Source organism: Ciona intestinalis, unplaced genomic scaffold (genome assembly GCF_000224145.3).
Source record: "Ciona intestinalis unplaced genomic scaffold, KH HT000174.2, whole genome shotgun sequence".
Classification (NCBI taxonomy): domain Eukaryota; kingdom Metazoa; phylum Chordata; class Ascidiacea; order Phlebobranchia; family Cionidae; genus Ciona; species Ciona intestinalis.
The window spans coordinates 98,461-116,174 of record NW_004190496.2 but is presented as its reverse complement, the minus strand read 5'-3'; the positions used below and the strand labels follow the sequence as shown (position 1 = coordinate 116,174).

At 37.8% G+C, this 17,714-nt stretch overlaps 4 protein-coding genes across 8 annotated transcripts in view; 1 reads left to right on the top strand and 3 right to left on the bottom strand.

Moving 5' to 3' along the window:
- The window catches only part of LOC108950460 (protein jagged-1-like), a 4,056-nt gene extending 2,594 nt beyond the window's left edge, over positions 1 to 1,462 (bottom strand). For 2 of the 4 annotated variants that reach the window (XM_018816281.2, XM_018816284.2), the window contains exons 1-3: positions 1,319 to 1,461; positions 715 to 936; positions 142 to 360 (exon numbers count right to left, since the gene is read on the bottom strand). In XM_018816281.2, coding sequence (XP_018671826.1) covers positions 142 to 360; positions 715 to 936; positions 1,319 to 1,397 — 520 coding nt within the window. In that variant the 5' untranslated portion in view covers positions 1,398 to 1,461. Of the gene's footprint in view, positions 1 to 141; positions 361 to 714; positions 937 to 1,318 lie in introns of all 4 variants that reach the window. The other 2 variants (XM_018816283.2, XM_018816282.2) reach the window with 2 other exon arrangements.
- A 449-nt stretch (positions 1,463 to 1,911) lies between these two features.
- On the top strand, positions 1,912 to 7,039 carry LOC100178245 (phosphoserine phosphatase-like). Of its 2 annotated transcripts, none has more exons than XM_004227264.4 (7): positions 1,912 to 2,135; positions 2,382 to 2,516; positions 2,881 to 3,026; positions 3,484 to 3,580; positions 3,720 to 3,771; positions 5,013 to 5,115; positions 6,501 to 7,039. In XM_004227264.4, exons 1-6 carry the CDS (start codon positions 1,996 to 1,998, stop codon positions 5,112 to 5,114), a joined length of 672 nt encoding a protein of 223 aa, XP_004227312.1. In that variant the 5' UTR covers positions 1,912 to 1,995; the 3' UTR covers position 5,115; positions 6,501 to 7,039. The 2 variants fall into 2 exon arrangements, with proteins under 2 accessions (XP_004227312.1, XP_002119347.1); XM_002119311.5 differs by lacking the exon at positions 6,501 to 7,039 and adding an exon at positions 5,586 to 5,713.
- Positions 5,710 to 12,642, bottom strand: LOC100184569. The gene is made up of 8 exons (XM_009863553.3): positions 12,215 to 12,642; positions 8,856 to 9,983; positions 8,461 to 8,584; positions 7,957 to 8,111; positions 7,468 to 7,690; positions 6,868 to 7,089; positions 6,459 to 6,543; positions 5,710 to 6,098 (listed from the first exon to the last, which is right to left on the bottom strand). Exons 1-8 carry the CDS (start codon positions 12,444 to 12,446, stop codon positions 5,763 to 5,765), a joined length of 2,505 nt encoding a protein of 834 aa, XP_009861855.2. The 5' UTR covers positions 12,447 to 12,642; the 3' UTR covers positions 5,710 to 5,762.
- Positions 12,643 to 12,785: 143 nt separating this feature from the next.
- LOC101243329 lies at positions 12,786 to 17,593 on the bottom strand. The gene is made up of 6 exons (XM_004227265.4): positions 17,508 to 17,593; positions 17,196 to 17,317; positions 16,597 to 16,850; positions 14,189 to 16,287; positions 14,079 to 14,128; positions 12,786 to 13,496 (listed from the first exon to the last, which is right to left on the bottom strand). The coding sequence occupies exons 1-6, from the start codon at positions 17,556 to 17,558 to the stop codon at positions 13,271 to 13,273; spliced, it is 2,802 nt and encodes a 933-aa protein (XP_004227313.4). The 5' UTR covers positions 17,559 to 17,593; the 3' UTR covers positions 12,786 to 13,270.
- Positions 17,594 to 17,714: the final 121 nt, after the last annotated feature.

Sequence of the window (17,714 nt, the reverse complement as noted above, 5' to 3'; positions counted from 1 at the left end):
ACAAGTATACATACTCGGTAACTCGTAAGCTGGCGCGAGGTGCACACCCGTGTTATAACGACTGTCGTTTTCCGGCCACACGAGGATAAAGTAAGTTACATTCATTACATTCATTCATATTGTTTAGAAACCTAAGCATACCTCGCTGACAGACATAACTCTTTTTTCTGGTGCATTCATCGTCTATCCAGCCTCCTTTAGTATTGTTGTAGTTGCTTATCTGATTATACGGTGTCATTGCTGCACACCAAGTAAGTCCTAATGCACCATTAGGTTCAACACCAATCCAGTTTTGATAAACATTGACAGATCCAGGTTGTGGTAGTAAAGTCCCATCCCACCATTCCCAGTTATTGGCGTCTGCAGAATAACTGGTCAGATTAATTGGTAAATACAACTACAAATTCTTTAGAGACTGATGATGCCATTTAAGCGAAATATATATATCTTATAATTGTGGGCTTGGAGGTATATACTTGATTTTTGTCTGTTATGTTTTCGTAGCACCAGATTTTTACTGTATTTTAATACACAAGAATTTTTCAACTATATGAGCACCAGATCAGGTTCAGATTCGCGGAATTTATTATACATAACTATACACATTCATGGTGCTTTATGATATATGTTTAAAGAAGTGATTATTATACCACCAGCTTTCAAAGACTATTTAACAATTTCTTTATAGCCGTACGATATATATATATTATTTACGTGCTTGACGCAAACCACCGATCCAGTATCCCCAACTCCAAACCTCGGCCCACCAATTTGGAAGGAATTGTTGCAAGTAAGGAGTAATGATATCCTGCAAAGCTCTATTTCTTATAATAACCAAGTCGCCAAATATATCACGGCACGCAAGCCGGGCTTCATGGTATGATTTCCGCGTATGGAAGATCAGAATCTCGCTTCCATTGTAAACTGCTCTGTTCACTGAAATATAGTAAGGTGGGGTAAGATGGGACACACTTTTATTCTCTTTCCGCGTCCAATTTGGCCATTTGGTATAATAAACGAAAAATTATTGCAGAAATAAATAACTGTAGTCTGCGGCTCTAAAAGAGCTCTGTTAATTGCTCAAAACACAAGAAGTATGGGATATTATGTGCTTACGGTATCCTATCTTATCCCACATTATTATAGATGTAGTATGGTAGGGGAAGATGGGACACCATTTCATTCTATTTTCTCCTCCCTTTTGTAACCGTTTCCTTACGACTCTCATAGACCGTTGTTAATTGTTTAAAACACGACCAGGACATTCGGATATTATGTGTTAACGATATCCTATCTTACCCCACATTACTATACATACCTTGACCATCAGTAGTCGGTGCCAGGCTAAAATAGAAAACAAAAACGCAACAAAACGCACCTAATCCGAGCTTTCCCATTTTCTGGTGTTAAATTCAAATAAATCGCAACGTGGTAGAAGCAGTTTAAATCCGAACCCGGAACTTTCTTGTACGACCCTCACGCGTGACCTGACAAGGTTTACATTTACATGCAATTTGCTAAGAACCAAATGTTCGGTTTTACTTCCGTATTTGAGAAAACAACTTTCCTGCAACGCATCGTGGGCAGGCAAATCTTATACGTCATGACTGTCACTTGTTACTTGCAAAAATTGTATAATATTCGCATATTTTTTGATGGCGCAGGTGAAATATAAGAATACGTGGACAAGTGTTCGACGAAAAAGAACCTATAAAGACCACTTGTGTTTGCAAAATATGGCGCTCGTACGAAAATTGTATGATATTTGCACATTTTTCGATGTCGTCGGAGAAATACGCGAATACCTAAAACATCATATTTAGTGCCTACAAGTGTTCGGCCAAACCAAATCTACAAGACCACTTGCGTTTCTAAAATATACCGTTCGTGCGCTAGGAGCATGAAAGAGAAGGCTAGAAGAGAAACGCTGCACTGACTTGTACTTTCCCCAAAGCACACTATAGCAAAACTGCGAGATTTTTCAACAGCACCATCATGGCAACTAAAGAAGCTGCAATTAATGTTTGGAAAAATGCGGACGCAGTTTGTTTTGATGTGGATAGTACAGTATGTTGCGACGAAGGATTAGACGAACTTGCTAAATATTGTGGAGTAGCTGATAAAGTAAAAGAATGGTAAGAGTGACTAATGTATTTCGTTGGGCAATTGTTCCTGCTTTAAAATAATGACATTGCTTTATATTTTTATACATTTATATATAAAAATAAATTTTAAACAAAACTAGTTATTAAAAAACGTCTGTTATTAATAAAGGCACTAGTGATTTCCTTCTTAACATAAATTCTTTCTGTTTTGTTACTCTCATCATAAAAATATGGTATTTTGACGCCAGTTCCACCCTACCAAAGTTATTTTAACAGGACCAACAAAGCTATGGGAGGTTCTGTTTCGTTCAGAGAATCATTCAGATCACGCTTGGAAATAGTAAAGCCAAGCACGCAAACTATGAAAAGTTTTGTTGAAAGTCATCCAGTACAACTTTCACCTAGTGTTAAGTAAGTCTGTGTTATGTTTGTTTGACCATGATGCTTATGGTAAAAACAAGTTGTTTTTTTTTTAATTTTTTAATACATATATATGTATTATATAGCCTATATTTTTATTATAAAATGCACACTTTTTAAAAATTACACACCTCACTGAGAGTTTATTGTATTGTATGTTGGTTAGTAACATTTTTATCTGACACTTTTCCACGAGTAGATTTTCACCCGTTGCCATAGTGTGTTTACTTTTTACTCATTTTTGTACTGGACCCGCAATTAAGTCCAACTCTGGCACAAATCTTAGGTCTCATGTCGTTTGACGCTGTAGGACCCCACCCATAAGGATTAGAAATAAAATGCTTTTTGTTTGTAGGGAGCTTGTGAACAAACTACATGAAAGTGGTTGTAACGTTTACCTTGTATCCGGCGGAATGGTGGAAATAATTGAACCTGTTGCCAAGTTGTTAAACGTTCCGTTATCAAACGTCTTCGCAAATCGATTAAAATATTATTTTAATGGTAAGAATTTATATATATCAATCGCATGAATTGCATCATAATAATTTTGAAACAACTTGTAGTGAAAGGTAAAATTTTTAAAACTATCAAATTTTGAAAAAACTTGTATTTTTAAAACTGTCACACTAACATAAGTTAGTTAATCCTAAAATCCTTATTTTTTTTTCACAAATTCTTGGTTTTAAAGCTTGTGTGTTTTTACTACCATTGTGAGTGTATGTGTCCTTAGGGAAAGACACTTAACGGCAATTTTTTTTAAACGAGTAATTGTTTATGAGTTTTCTAAACTGTTAGCCATACACTGAAAAACATAAAAGGTATTCACCCACAAAGTTACATATATGGTAGCTTGTAGGTGGCACAGGTTGTATGAAACAAAACTTTCGTGTTATATTGACTGTTATTTCCCTGCCATTTAAGTATTGCCCAGTTACATTCCTTTCTTTTATCCCACCAGGTGAATATGCTGGGTTTGACGAAGATTGTCCAACTTCTGAGTCTGGTGGTAAACCACGTGTCATAAAGGAGTTAAAACAAAAGTTCGGCTACAAAAAGTAAGATTTATTATCTTCTATTCTATGTGGGTGAGGTCCCGTAGCGTAGCACGCCACGGGTCCTAGGATTTAGGCCAGGGTTATAAATATAATCACACAAAAAAGGCATAAATTTGTAATTAAATAAATGTTTTTACAGAGTTGTTATGATTGGCGATGGTGTAACAGACATGGAAGCCTCACCACCCGCTGTAAGTTCGTATTTATATATTTCCCCGCTCGGTGTACTGGTTTTTTGACCTTAGTTACATGCCTATAACAACTGATACACCTCTGCAAAAAAATCTTAAAAAATAGTCACCCACACAGCGTCTAACATGGGTATGCAGGTATGCATGCATGCCGTGGAACAGGTTGTGATACCCTATATAAATAATCTGGATCATAGGCGTAAAGTTTTACTAAACGTTAGGGTTGCAAAAACCAGAAAAAAAGGAAGTCTTCGCGCCGGTAGGCGCGAAAAAAAAAACGGTTTGCAACCCTTTGTTTTCGGTTTGCAACCCTTTAATTATGTGCTTTGTAAAGGCTCATACAAACGTAAACGTATTCAGAATTACGTAGGGATGAGACAAATTAAAATTACGCGCGTTCGGCGAGTCCGTGTAATGAGAAACGGTCGAATCCGATTGCCTGGCGAGTGACGTCACAGTAGCTATGTCGCATGCGCCTTTCGTCAAGCCCGCACGAGTGTGTGGTTATCTTACAAACGAAGACCCGACCGTCGGAAATAGTAGGTTTCCAGAACAAAATATCTCGGAAATAAACTGCCTAAAACGTTTCCAACACTGCTTTATATTTATATGCAATGTTTTCCTCAGGCAAGCAGCATATTTATTACGAAATAGTAGGGATTCACACGTGGATTCATTGCATCATAATAGCGGTTGTTTGAACCTGGCAATTGATTACGACATAATAGCGATTCACACGTTGATTACTGACGTCACAATAGCGATTCACACGTGAATTATTTAGCAAACAGGAGTTTAAATACCAGTTGAATGCGTTTGTGTCGTGAATGACGCATCGGTATTGACATATTTTAACGAAGTTTGTTCGCAGTAATAATGGCGTCTTCGTTTGGTCGAACGTAATTCCTTACGCATTATTAGTATGGAGAAAATCAAAGGGTTGCCAGGCAACCCTGCAACCCCGTAACTTTACGCCAGTGATCTGGATACACATAGTAACAGGTTAATGGGTACAACACATCAATCAAAGGACATATGGCGCAAGCACTCCCCAATTTTTCAAGAAATGGGCGCCCATGCCCATACTGCTACACTGCTTTATGTATAATAACTCTAAACAATCTCGAGGTTCATTGAGCAGAAACAGAACACCCATGTTATAGCTTCTAAAGTTGCCTCACCACGTGAGGATAAATAGTTACATTCCTACAACAAATTTTAACTAAAATGTTTTCACACAGGATGCCTTTGTTGGGTATGGGGGCAACGTTGTGAGGCCTAAAGTGGAAGAAAACTCAGCTTGGTTCGTAACCGACTTCAAAGAAATGATGGATGAATTATAAGGTTAGTTACAACTTTATGTATTCATTTACCTGTTCACAAATGTTAATACCGTTATTTGCTATTTCACTCTATGAAATACACGACTGTGTTAAGTAATTCCTGCAGAGTTTTGAGCTACTGTGACAGAAAAATTACTGCGGTACGACTAACCGCTCGACGCATTTTTGAGTTTTTTAAGAATTGCATTTTACGCTTGGGTTTTTTTGTTATTCTGTCCTGAAAACGGACAGGCATGTGACGCTAGTTTTTAAACTTATGAAAAAAAAAAAAACAATCACCGACAAAGTTACATATATGTTAACTTTTAAACGGGCATGAGGTTTATAAAATTGAACACCTGTATATTAACAACTGTCGTTGTCCTGTCACACGAGAATTTATATTTATAAGTTATATTCATTCATATTAGCAAAGTTTTCTTAATTTTCTGCAGTAGAATATGCATGTTATATAAATATCCTATGCTTTAGGTGGTGCGAGGCAAGTCGTGTAAGAATCCATACGTTTTCAATGGTCTAGCAACGGTAGTTTATGATATGTGTATAGGTGCTATCACATAGGCAATTCTTTTAATAGCAAAATACAAAAGCTATGCAAATATATCTCAGTGTTTAATAAATATGATTGCGGAAGACACAGTGCTCTAGTTACAGTGATATAAAATAACGCAACGAGTTTACAAAATACGGCGCGAACGCATTCAGACGTTTCCAATCTCCTGGGTAAACATGCAAATTGACAATACCCTTTTCATTCAACCAGTAAAGGAATGAATTCAGTTTTCCTTCAGTCCAGTCGTAGTCTCGTCCGCCCACAGTAGAGTTATCATGCATTGCTCCAATGCCGATATACAATCGGTCTGGTTCTATAGACGTAGCCATTTCTTCGACGTTCGCCTCGTTTTCCTCGAGGTCTGTACCGAAGTAAGTACTCGACATGGAACCGATGAAAGTGCAGTTGGAACTCGCATACACGTCATAATACTGAAATGTATGAATGACCAATAAGTTCCACAAAACACTAATTTTCTGGCAGTTTTAATACAAACATGAAAGCCCATGTTTACAGTCTGTGGGGGAAGATGGGACACTGTTAGCACATGATATCCAAATATCCAGATCGTGTTATAAACAATTAACAACGGTCTATGAGAGTCGTGAGGATACGGTTTAATAATTCTTTAAGTATTCTTTGTGTACTACCAATCGAAACGAGAAAATAGAATGAAAAGGTGTCCCATCTTTCCCCACCCTACTATATAACAAGACACCTGTTTTATAACAACTCTTATTGCCAAACAAACACACTGTAAGTGTAAGTGTTGAAAAATGCTTAACACGTACCTTAAGAATGCCCCATGATGACGTCATCATCCCTAACTTTAGGTCGTGAGGTGAAAACTTCGCTGCAAGTCGATCCAGGAATGTCCTGTCGAAATATTGAAATTTTTATCGCCGCGCCCTGGTACAGTCGTTTATTTTAGAGTCCTGCCACTTGACCAGAGAATATGGGTTTGAGGCTGCTGCTCCTAACATCGTAAACCTATTTCTATCCTTGGGCAAGACATTTAACGGACATTGCCCAATCCAGTGGCCCCTAATGGGTTTTCAAATTTATCATCACACAGAACAGTATCCCAAAATTTAATCACCCATAAACTTGTAAGGGGCACGAGATGTATATAAAACAAAACGACGGTCGCGTATTCCCGAAACACAAGGATAAGCTCATTACATTTCTTCATATGCTTACCTATATTTCTCTGCATGTTCTGTGTTGTAATCTTTAACGGGCTCATAGTCGACTACCATCCCATCCACATGTGACGTCACCAATGTTTGAACCAACTCGTCGATTATTTCCTCCGTGTACGTCAGCATGGCTGCGTATGTAACGCCAACATGCGGCATTAAAGATACGCCTTTGAAAGACTCCCTGTATGCTTGAGCGAGGAAAGACATTTGGTCTTTCGTTCTGTGGTAAAGGATCAATGAGGAATTTATAAAAAGGGCCATGAGGAATTTGTAAAAAAAAAGTTCATCTATAAAATAGATCCGTTTATTGATGAAGTGTGACTTTTTATCCCAGTGTGACGGGGAAATGACAGCCGTTGTATAACACGGGCGTTCTGTTTCACACACACCTTGTGCTCGCTTACGAGTTACTATACGAATACTGTATATACCTTGATGGTTTTTTTATTTCGTTACCCGTCAGCGAGCGAAGAAATGCATGAAACCTAACACAGCACGTGGTAAAACGACTGTCTTTTACCCCAGCACCACGCGAGATAAATAAGATACATTCACCCGAGGTTAATTAAGCTACATTCTGTTTTTCTATCCTACTTACACCCTTAATGTTAGTTGTGTTTCATTCTTCTTGTTACTCGTCACGTTGATAAAGTTGCAACAAGGAAAAACTATTCGTAGTGACGTCAGCAACGATTTGTCTTCTGATTGGTCGGTTTGTATAATGTTTTTCAACGTATGAGAATCTGCCGGGTCTAGCGTCGTCCACCAGTTTACTGTCTTATTGTTTTGAACTGTGTGGTCTGCTGTGTCCTCGTATTCGGCTGCGTTTTATTAAATGAATGATTAATTAAATGCTATACTTATTTATCCTTTCCCGGCCCGCAATGACGTTCGTGATAACACGGGTGTTTTTTATACTCTTTGTACCCAGTTGCGAGTTACCGTGCAATTACCTTTGTTGGTTACTATTTTAGTTTGTTGTCCAGTGGAGTTTGATATGAGAACACTGGGTTAGAGCATTTGCAGTTAAGCAAATGAACTCATTTTAGGAAAAAATTTAACCGAAAATCTCAAGCATTCGGTTTACCTTTTGGAGAACAATACACACCAGAAACGACGTCATTGGATTTCTTCAATGGTGTGTAAATCAAACCAATGATCCCACCCCCGCATGCCTGTCTAGCGCCCTCCTTTTGCATGACGTAACCAGCGTGCATGTCGCCCAACCACCCATACGTACACCTGGAAATTAAATCCAACATTGTCATTGTTATATTATCGGCGTATCCTTGGACAAGATACTCAACAGCGGTTGCTACAACCCGGTGACTTGTGGGTTGTTTAAATTGTCAGCCATACATTAACCGTATCTAACAAATAGTGACACACAAAGTTACATTTTTGTAGTAATTCGTGAGCACGCACCAGGTGTATGAAACAGAACATTCGTGTTACAACGACTGTCGTTGTCCCGCCACACGAACACGGCGGTACAAATGCTACATTCGTTCAGTCATTCTTACTTTCGAAGGAAATTAAACAAAAAATTGTGTGTCTTTTGTGCAAATTCTAGTAAGCAAGGTTAAATCACCTCTCATAGCCCTGTTCAAAAGCATTTTCCATGTCATGCTTTAGCGCCATCCGCTGACCAATGTCTGAGCACGCTTTTTCAGCCTCGTTAAAATTAAAAGGACCCGGAACAAACAAGATGGCGTCTGCGGTAAAATTAAGTTACACGTGATAAGTTAAAGTTAGAATTAATCGTTACTATTTAGTTAAAATTAAATGGGCTCTGGCATGTCGCGACTTTTTAAATATATTATAAAAAATATACCAAATATTAAAATAGCTCCTGTAAAATTTTCACATGTTGTGTAAAAGAGTAAAATTTCCTACTGACAGGCCAAAATAATCCAACTGTGTTGTGACTGCACACATTCTAGGAATTCCTATACATTATATTAATGTTAAATAGGACTTAATCACCTCTCGGTTTCACTGTTGTTGTCGTTGTCTTGCCAGTTGTCGTAGTTGATAATATAACATTATTGCCAACTGTTGTGGGCCTTGCAGTACTAAGCATTGTTGAGGTGACGTCACTAGTTGCGGTCGTATTTGCTATCATGACGTCACTATTAGTCGTTTTAGTTAATGTGACGTCACTGGCTGTTGTAGTCGATGTGACGTCAGTACTCACTGCTGTTGATCTTACGTCATTCGTCGTAGTTACTAATGTGACGTCACTTGCTATCGTGACTTCACTTGTCATTTTAGTTAATGTGACGTCACTGGCCACTGTTGTTGCTCTTACGTCATTAGCTGTAGTTGCTGAAGTGACGTTATTGGTTGCCGTGACGTGCCTGTCTAAATTTACTTTTGTTGCATTGGAGATATTTTCCATAGCAACTGTAGATAGCTTCGTAGTGACGTCATTGAGCGGTTTTGTGGCCACGTCATCGGATGGTGCATGTGACGTCATTACACCAGACATAGATGTCGTAACATTGACATGAGATGATATGGTGGTTATGGCTCCACCAGATTGAGACGTAGTTTCACCAGCGCCACGTGATGTTGATATCTCGTGTGGTCGAGGGGATGTGACGTGTGGTGTTGTGACGTCACTTTGCTTACTTTTGGTCGTGACGTCATCGGTTAGTGGAACAACTGTAGTGTTTTGTAGATTCGGTTTTGTTGTGACATCATAATCTGTTATTTTCGTTGTACTACTCTGTGATATTTTTGTTGTGACGTAATTTGTTGTCGGTTTAGTGATGACGTCATAGTTTGTCACTTTATTCGTGGCGTCAGGTATTTTTGGCGTCGTTACGTCATCACTCGTCGGTTTCATTGTGACGCCACTTGTTCGTATCGCCTTCTTCGTTGTTTCAACTTTAAGGGGATGTGACGTCACTTCATATATTGTCGTCCGGTCACGTGTTCCCTCTGACGTCCCCGGTGACGTAGGTTTCGGATTGGGTGGTATAATCCTCGTAGAGTATGATGTACTTGTGATATGAGGTTCCTGTGGTGGCTTGTAAGTTATTCTCGTATCTTCGTTCACTTTGTATTCGGTTGTTGGGTTTACCCGTTCATGTGTGGCGGGTGTTGAAGCTGTCAACATAATGGGGGTATACATTAAACACGGGCATGATATTCCTATATTTAAACTTCAATATAAACAAGTATATGGTAATAGTACTGTGGGGTAAGATAAGGTACCGTAAGCACCGAATCCTGTTTTTCCCAATCGTGTTTAACAATTACATCGTTTTTTAGAGTCTATGGGCCTACGGTTAAAATAGCTCTGTAAACATTCTTTGTTTAGTTCCAAATGGAGCAAGAAAAGAGAATGCAAACATGAACCATCTTACCCCAGCCGACTATGTATTAAACATAGGTAATTCATGTTAATTGTGCAAAGAATATTGAACAGGCTTTTTAACTTATTGTTTACTGTACAAATATCGTTACAACGTTTGCCGTCTTACCAAATGTGTACAGTAAGGACCAAGTTAATATACTTTACAATAGAGTTATATAGAAAACTTTCAAGTCGTAGCGCGTTGTGCATTTAATTAAAAATACGCATATTGGGCTTATGAAGCCAAGAGAAAAAAAGAATTCTAAGCGTCCATTTTAAATTCTGCAACTAATTACAGTTATAAACAGGTCAGGCCTCGTAACTCGTATAACAAAAAAATCCATTTTATTTCGCGAACCCGTGTGTTAAATCTATTGTTTTGAATCTCGAAGCCATACTGGCCACCATTACCTTGTAATTAAGACGCAAACTGTTATAGGATTGGAGTTTTAACTTGCGGTTGACTTGCATTAAGTTGTATATTGCTGTTTAATTTGCATTTGGCCCTTGTTTCAACCGGTCATATTTATACAATTATTCTCGTGGGATTCATACGCACGGGTGTAAATAACATTTAAATCCTTTAAACTTATAGTTTAAATAACAGACTGGCGATGCCATTTAGGCGAAATATATATATATAGTAGGGCCGAGGAAGATGAGACACCTTTTCGTTCTATTTTCACGTCCCATTTGGTAGTAAACAAAGAACATTTATAAAGAATTATAAAACCGTAATTTAACGACTCCCATATATCGTTGTTAATTGTTTAGAACACGATCAGGATATTTGGATAATATGTGCTAAAGGTTTCCTATCTTCCCCCACAGAACTATATCTCTTATATTATATACAATTTGCTGGATTTTGTCTGTTACGCATTTCGTAGCACCAGATCCTGATTGTATTTATTTACACAAGAATAGCTCTACTTTATGAGCATTAGATCAAGGCTATATTCGCCAAATTTACAGTTTAAGTATTTAAAGTTACTGTTTTAGTGGAACGGGTTCTTGAAACGATATAAGTTTAGTGAAGTGGCGCGTCACTAAATAAACTTAAACCGGCCCATTATAGCAGCGCAGGTCTCGATACCCGTAATTCAAACAATAAGGCCGCCGGCCCAGGTAACGTGTATTGTAGGTGCTAGTTTTGGCGACCGACCCCGGATACCAAACACCGCATTACGTCTGTCTGCTCGTAAATGCTATTTACTCAATGGCTAAACCGATGTAAATGAAAAAGAAGGCCCGCTTTAAGTCACTTTACCAGGAATAAACTCGAAATGAGTGGTTTGGTGAAATAAATCGCTTCTTTGTCCGAAAAATCAATATCTAACACAAGTGGCCTTTAGCTTCGATTACAGATAACGTCATATCGCGATTTGTTCAACTAGGTTCTTTGTGCTCCAGATATTTAACAGTGTTTTTGCACCGTTTACATTTTTAGCGGGTCATTTTTCAACGTAAAATTATTTTTCGTCGACCAATCTTTTATGCGCTGTCAGCTATTCAAATAATACCCAGCTTTAAAACCTCGTTGGTCACGAATTTTCAATATTTACACATCAGCCACATAAAAGTACGCCGTTATAGTAGGTAGTGCAATCAAAATCTCTTTGACTTTATTAAATCTGGTGTTTAAAGTCTGCTCGATCTAGATTGACAGACCACAAAATTCGTTCCGTTATCGGTCTCGCTGTGTAGCGTTCTCCGTACCTTATCTACACAGCGTTAACCACGCAGTACACATTTTCTCTGCATGTTCTGTTTCACACGCTGCTGGCATTGTATATTGTACAGCAGTTTCTCAATTTAAAACATTGCAAAAGAAAAAACAGGTTTTCCTGCACAATCATTTTTAAAAGGCGTCTATTCTTGGGCGTATGTTATTTAAATAAAATCATTTGGCGTAAATATAAGAAACAGTGGAATTTACTACATTTTTCTATACGTCTACCGTGCAACACCATAAGCTTACCTGTAGCTGAGAGCTCCACTGTTGTAGGAGACGCCAATAATTTGGTAGCGAAATACGCAAGCACGCATGCAAGAACTAAAATAAGAAACCCGAGCCCTCCAAAAAGTAACAATCTATTTTTCCTCTTTCTTCTTGGTTTGAAAACCACTTCATTTAACAGTTGATTCCTTGGTGTAAGTTCAATATTTTCCACATCCACTGTTTTTAACTGATGATTCTCCATTTGAGCCATTTCTGCGACTGATGTATATGCTGACCGCGGTTGCGCTTTGAAAGAATCGCCGCGCTGATAAATAATAGATGGATCGCCGCACTACGATATCAAGTTCCTATTCGCTAGTGTCTAATTGCTCGACACCGGTTTGATCATTACGGCCACACTCGGGTCAATTGTTAACGAATCCAGCGCCACTCTCATTCCTATTGTTGGTCTAGACTGGTGGGCGTTGGAGCGAAGAGAATATGTTTTATGACGAGTCCGACGCTCGCAATTATTTTCTCCATACTTAAGTTCATATAAGGACAACCTGTTACTTTTTCCAAGAACACAAGGCTCTTGAAAAGCGTGGGAGGTTCGGTTCAACCTATAAACACATAAAATTACCCTTCAAAACGCGTATAAACGAAAGGGCAATTTTAAATAATGGTATTTTTTACAGTTGTTGAAATATTTGCCGTGTCCGATATTTTATGCAATGCAAAATTAAACAAACTCCTTTTTTCTTAAATATTATCATTTTTGTTCTGGTCACTAAAACATCGTAGCAATAAAAAATCCCGAATTAATTGTGTTCGAAGGGGACATACATAGTACACTAGAGCAAAATGTGTCCCGTTAACACATACTGTCCCATATTTCCCCAATCGCTCTTCTAAGATGATACGAAATAGAAAACGATAAATGAAAATAGAAACATGGACCATCTTACCCTAAACATATACACACATTTAACCCAAAATAGGCATCTATCTTTGCGTTTAAAATTAATAATATAATAATACCCGCTTCACTGGTGTACACTTACATCACCACGCATTTCTTTTTAATTCATTTTATTAAAAAACTCTTGTCGAAAATTCAAGTCTTTCAAATGCGATGACATCATGCAGATAAATTTCGAGATGACGTAAGCAGGTATCTATTGCATTATCACTTAAACCCAGCCATAAGAGGATAACCGTTGCAATGACCATAACGCATATGTATGTTGCAGCGGTTGGATAATTGTTGCTTGTAACGTCACAGTCGGGCATTATTCGCCAAAGGTCTTCGCTAGTTAGTCTGTGCGGAAAAGATAAAATTAACCGTTGTTGTGTTAACATAGAATATCGAATGTATAGGCAGAATGCCTATTTTGTATTTGCGGTAGCGTATATATGCTATATATATGCATTGTGATTTAGGGCCAAAAATATAGCCTATGGATCTTCCTCGATAAAGACCTCACTCGTATATAATATAATGTATTGTGATGTATTGTAGTTTAATAATAAACGTTGCGACGACAAGCTTGGAACGCGGAAGTCTGATAATGATGTTTTAATAACGTGGACCAACTTTCAATAAGACGTGACATTCTGTAAATATCATAACTTACATTGTGATGACATATTTTAATATTGCTCCTGTCGAGATTTAAATATACGACGGTATTTACAACTGTTGGAAATTATATTAGAATTGTTTAATATTATGACGTAAATATTAAGTTTGCGAAACATTTTTCCCGTGTTTTATGAAATGTATATTATACAGTAGGGTAGCTACATTGTTAAAAACCATGCGAAAACAATGATAATTTTAGTGATGCTTTTTCATAAATTATTTGGGTGTTACATTGGTAACTAATGCAATAAAACTTACATTTGTTCTGTTGGGAGTTCAGCGCTTTCTTGAAGTCGAGGTGATTCGGTCTGAAAAATGGACAGTATTTACAAATGTATGAAAATATGTTCATATTTTATTTAATTTACTTGTTGCATGGTGCTGTTGTGGCAATATGGCGCAAACGTGAATATCGGTTCTTTGGCCTCTTCCTTGTGCTGCACAACGTCAAAATGCCAATCGTGCTCGTATAAATCGCGCTGAATAATTTTGTTTATTTCCCTTCGCAACATTCGGTCGATCATTTCGGAAATTTGGGAGTGTACACCTTTTACCTCGTCTATAATTTTCGGTGGCGATTCAAAACGGCTGACAAGCCTCCGCACGTAAGGAGAAGTTCGTTTAATTGTTCGTGGATAGCTGTAGGGTGTGTCATGTACAATGTCATCTGTCGTCTTCGGAAGATTTTCCGTACTTTGCTTAATTTCATCGAAACTATCTTGTTCTTTCTCGCAAATTGTATCTTGTAATGATGCACTGCTGTGTACCCTATTATGCTCCACAGGAATTTTAGAAACATCTGGTGTTGGGCGCACGTTCTCATTCATGTTTCGTACACTTGTGTCAAGTGAAACTGCCGGCATATCAGTTTCTTCTATCAGTTTTACCATATCCCTAATCGATTCGGTTTCTTTAGAATGTGTGCTGCCATCTTCCTGACTTGCTAGTTCTGTATTCCCAGAGTCCCTTGCTTTTTCATCTTCCTTGACTTGTACGTTTCCCACTGAAGTACTCACAGTTAAGATATTTTCAATAACTCTTGGTGTTTCTTCATTGTTCATTGCCGCAATTGGTTGTTCTATTACTTTTAAATGAGATTCTGTTGGTTTAACGGAACTTTTTTGACTTGGCTTTGCAATATCATTAATTAATTCATTTGCCATGTTTGGAATTGTCGCAGGTTGCAATGCTTTGGTAATCTTTGTATTTTCTGTGGGAATGACATTGCTATCATTTGATATTTCTTGTGGGACTGCATGTTCTTTTTGTTCCGTTTTAATTTGGTGAAAAGATGTTTTTTGAACTGACAAGGAAATGTTCCGATCCAGATTATCAGGTTGAATGTTCTTTGGTTTCAAATCAATTTTGTCGAAAGAACAATTATTAACTTTGTGTTTTTGGTCACTTGGGGTATCTCTACTAATTTCTTTTGCAGTTTTCGTTGGTTTGTATTCTTTTTCAATTGCTCTTACGGTATTGCTGGTCAGAATAGCATCCGATAACTGATGATCAGTTACACCAATGCTTGAGTGTGGACCTTCCTTAGGCACAACTGGTCCCCCATGTTCAGTTAAAGACGTTTGTTGAGGTTTTTCCAAACTATTTTTAATCTGGGTTTTCGTTGGTTTGTTTTCTTTTACATTTGCCCTTGCGGTATTGCTAGCCAGAGTAGCATCTGTGGACTGTTCAGTTGTACTTATGCTTGTATGTGAAACTTGCTTCGCTGTAACCTGCCCGTCACATACGGTTAACGACGTTTGTTGAGGTTTTTGCAAACTATTTTTAACCTGAGTTTCATCAGTTGATGATATCGTGGCGCTTTTTGTTTCACAGCATTCGTTCGACGCTTTTGGGCAAATAGAATCAAGCGTTTTGGAAGTTGGTGGAAATTGTTCTGTACGAATCTTTTTAGTTTCTATAGAGCATTGGTTTAAATACGAGCTGGGGTTGCTGGGTGTTTCTTTGGTTTGAACTTGGGAGTTTTCAGGCCGAAATATTGGTGTTTTGGGAATAATTTTTCGTGGACTTGATTTATTTTGACTTGTAGTTTTTAAATCTTTATAGGGCAGTACGAACGGCTTGGGTATGAAATGCTTCTGAATTGAACTTTGTTGGGATTCTTTTACGCTAGGTTTCCATTGACTGACACTTTTCACTCTCGGTTTAGGTAACCGACTTTTTCCGTGGTGTGTTTTAACTGGCATACCAACGCTAGGTGCATGGATAGAAGACTTTATTTTACCGCCTCCCCTAATGACGGGTGACGCAATTTTGGAGTTAGAAAAACCGTAGCTATGGAAACTTGAAGACGCAGTTGGTTCAGAAAGTTTTTCGTGTTTTTCAATCGCATGGGATTTGGTTTCGCGTGGACTTAGCGCAGTTACGCCATCTGGCGACCGCCGTACCTCTAAAAATCGGTTTCGCATTCTGTGTATATGTCCATGGCTCACCTTGGACGGGGAAGTACCTAATAGAAGACAACAAAATGTAAATTAATAACTTTTAAAAAAACAAAACACATTTAAACCGGTATGTACCTACTGGCAAAAAAGTTGTTTACCGAAATTAATATACATACTGGTTCGCAACTTTTTATATTTATATTACCTATATATCCAATTTCTCAGTTATGCTCTGATTAGGGGTTGTGAATATGGTTATACCATGAAAACGCAACGAAGCGATTAGACAAGAGGATAGCTGCGTTTGTATTTTCGGAGAACCGCCACGGCATAAAGGCTATGCTAGAGACACTTCTAACGCGAAATACGCTCACCGTGATCGTATTCTGGAGCGGAATTTACTTCAATAATGTTAAAATCACGCTGTGTCGGCGGGGCAGACTTTCTGCGGGGCCGCGCTACGGGTTTAACCGCACGAGGGCGCTCATCATCGGTAACAGCAAGTGAAATTGACGAACTGTTGAATGTTGACGCATGGGTTGGTTTTGTCTCAAGTTGCAAACTTGATTGTGCCGTACTACCCTCGCCTCCGCCTTTTACGTCCCCGGTATACCCGATCGTAGAATCCCTAAACAAGTATAGGGTAATATACAACATATAGTAGGTTGGGGTAAGATGGGACATGTTTGGTTCTACTTTATCGTCACATTTGGCAGTAAACAAGGAACGATTAAGGTGATTTTTTAACCACATAGCTCTACGCCTCTCAATTTTTTCCTTGCACAAAAAAAAAACACAGTTTAAAACAGCTTAACAATATTTAAAAAAATAGTTTTAATATTAAAACGTTTTAATTTCACACCTACTTCTTTAAATTTCTTTTTTTTAAATTTAATTTTCGGAGCTCCTTTCAATGTTATTTTCTAAAGTCCGAGTACGCGTTGCTTTTTGTAATATATTTTAAGCTTTAAACCTTTGATTTGTAGAAAGTGTGGATTCAGTTTTGCTTCGATGATGTATCTCACTCGATTTTTTCATTCGTTGTTTTAACGTAGAAATATCAGCGCCCACCCGGTCGAGTATGTTGTGCACTTTCTGCGTGTTAAAAATGGCAAAAAATGTTATTACTCAGTCATATATAAACAAATGTGTACGTATTTTTACCAAGACAGATGTTTAAACATTTTCCGGGTTTTTTATTTAACAAATTTTTTTAAATTTTTTACGCCTAATTTTTATTAATTTTTTTATACGTATTTTTAAAGTAAACAGCAAATTTCCTTACTTTTATGTTCAAAACGACGTCTCCAAACTTTTTTTTACCTGGCTCTTCCATATTTCTTATTTACCGTTTTATCAAAACAAGAAAATGTTCAAGAAAAATCTGATTTATTTTTATTAAGTTACCCATAACAACGGGGTATGACGTAACAAAGGAATTGAAAAATTACCATTGAAACGTCACTGAGGACAAAAGTCAATACTCATTTAA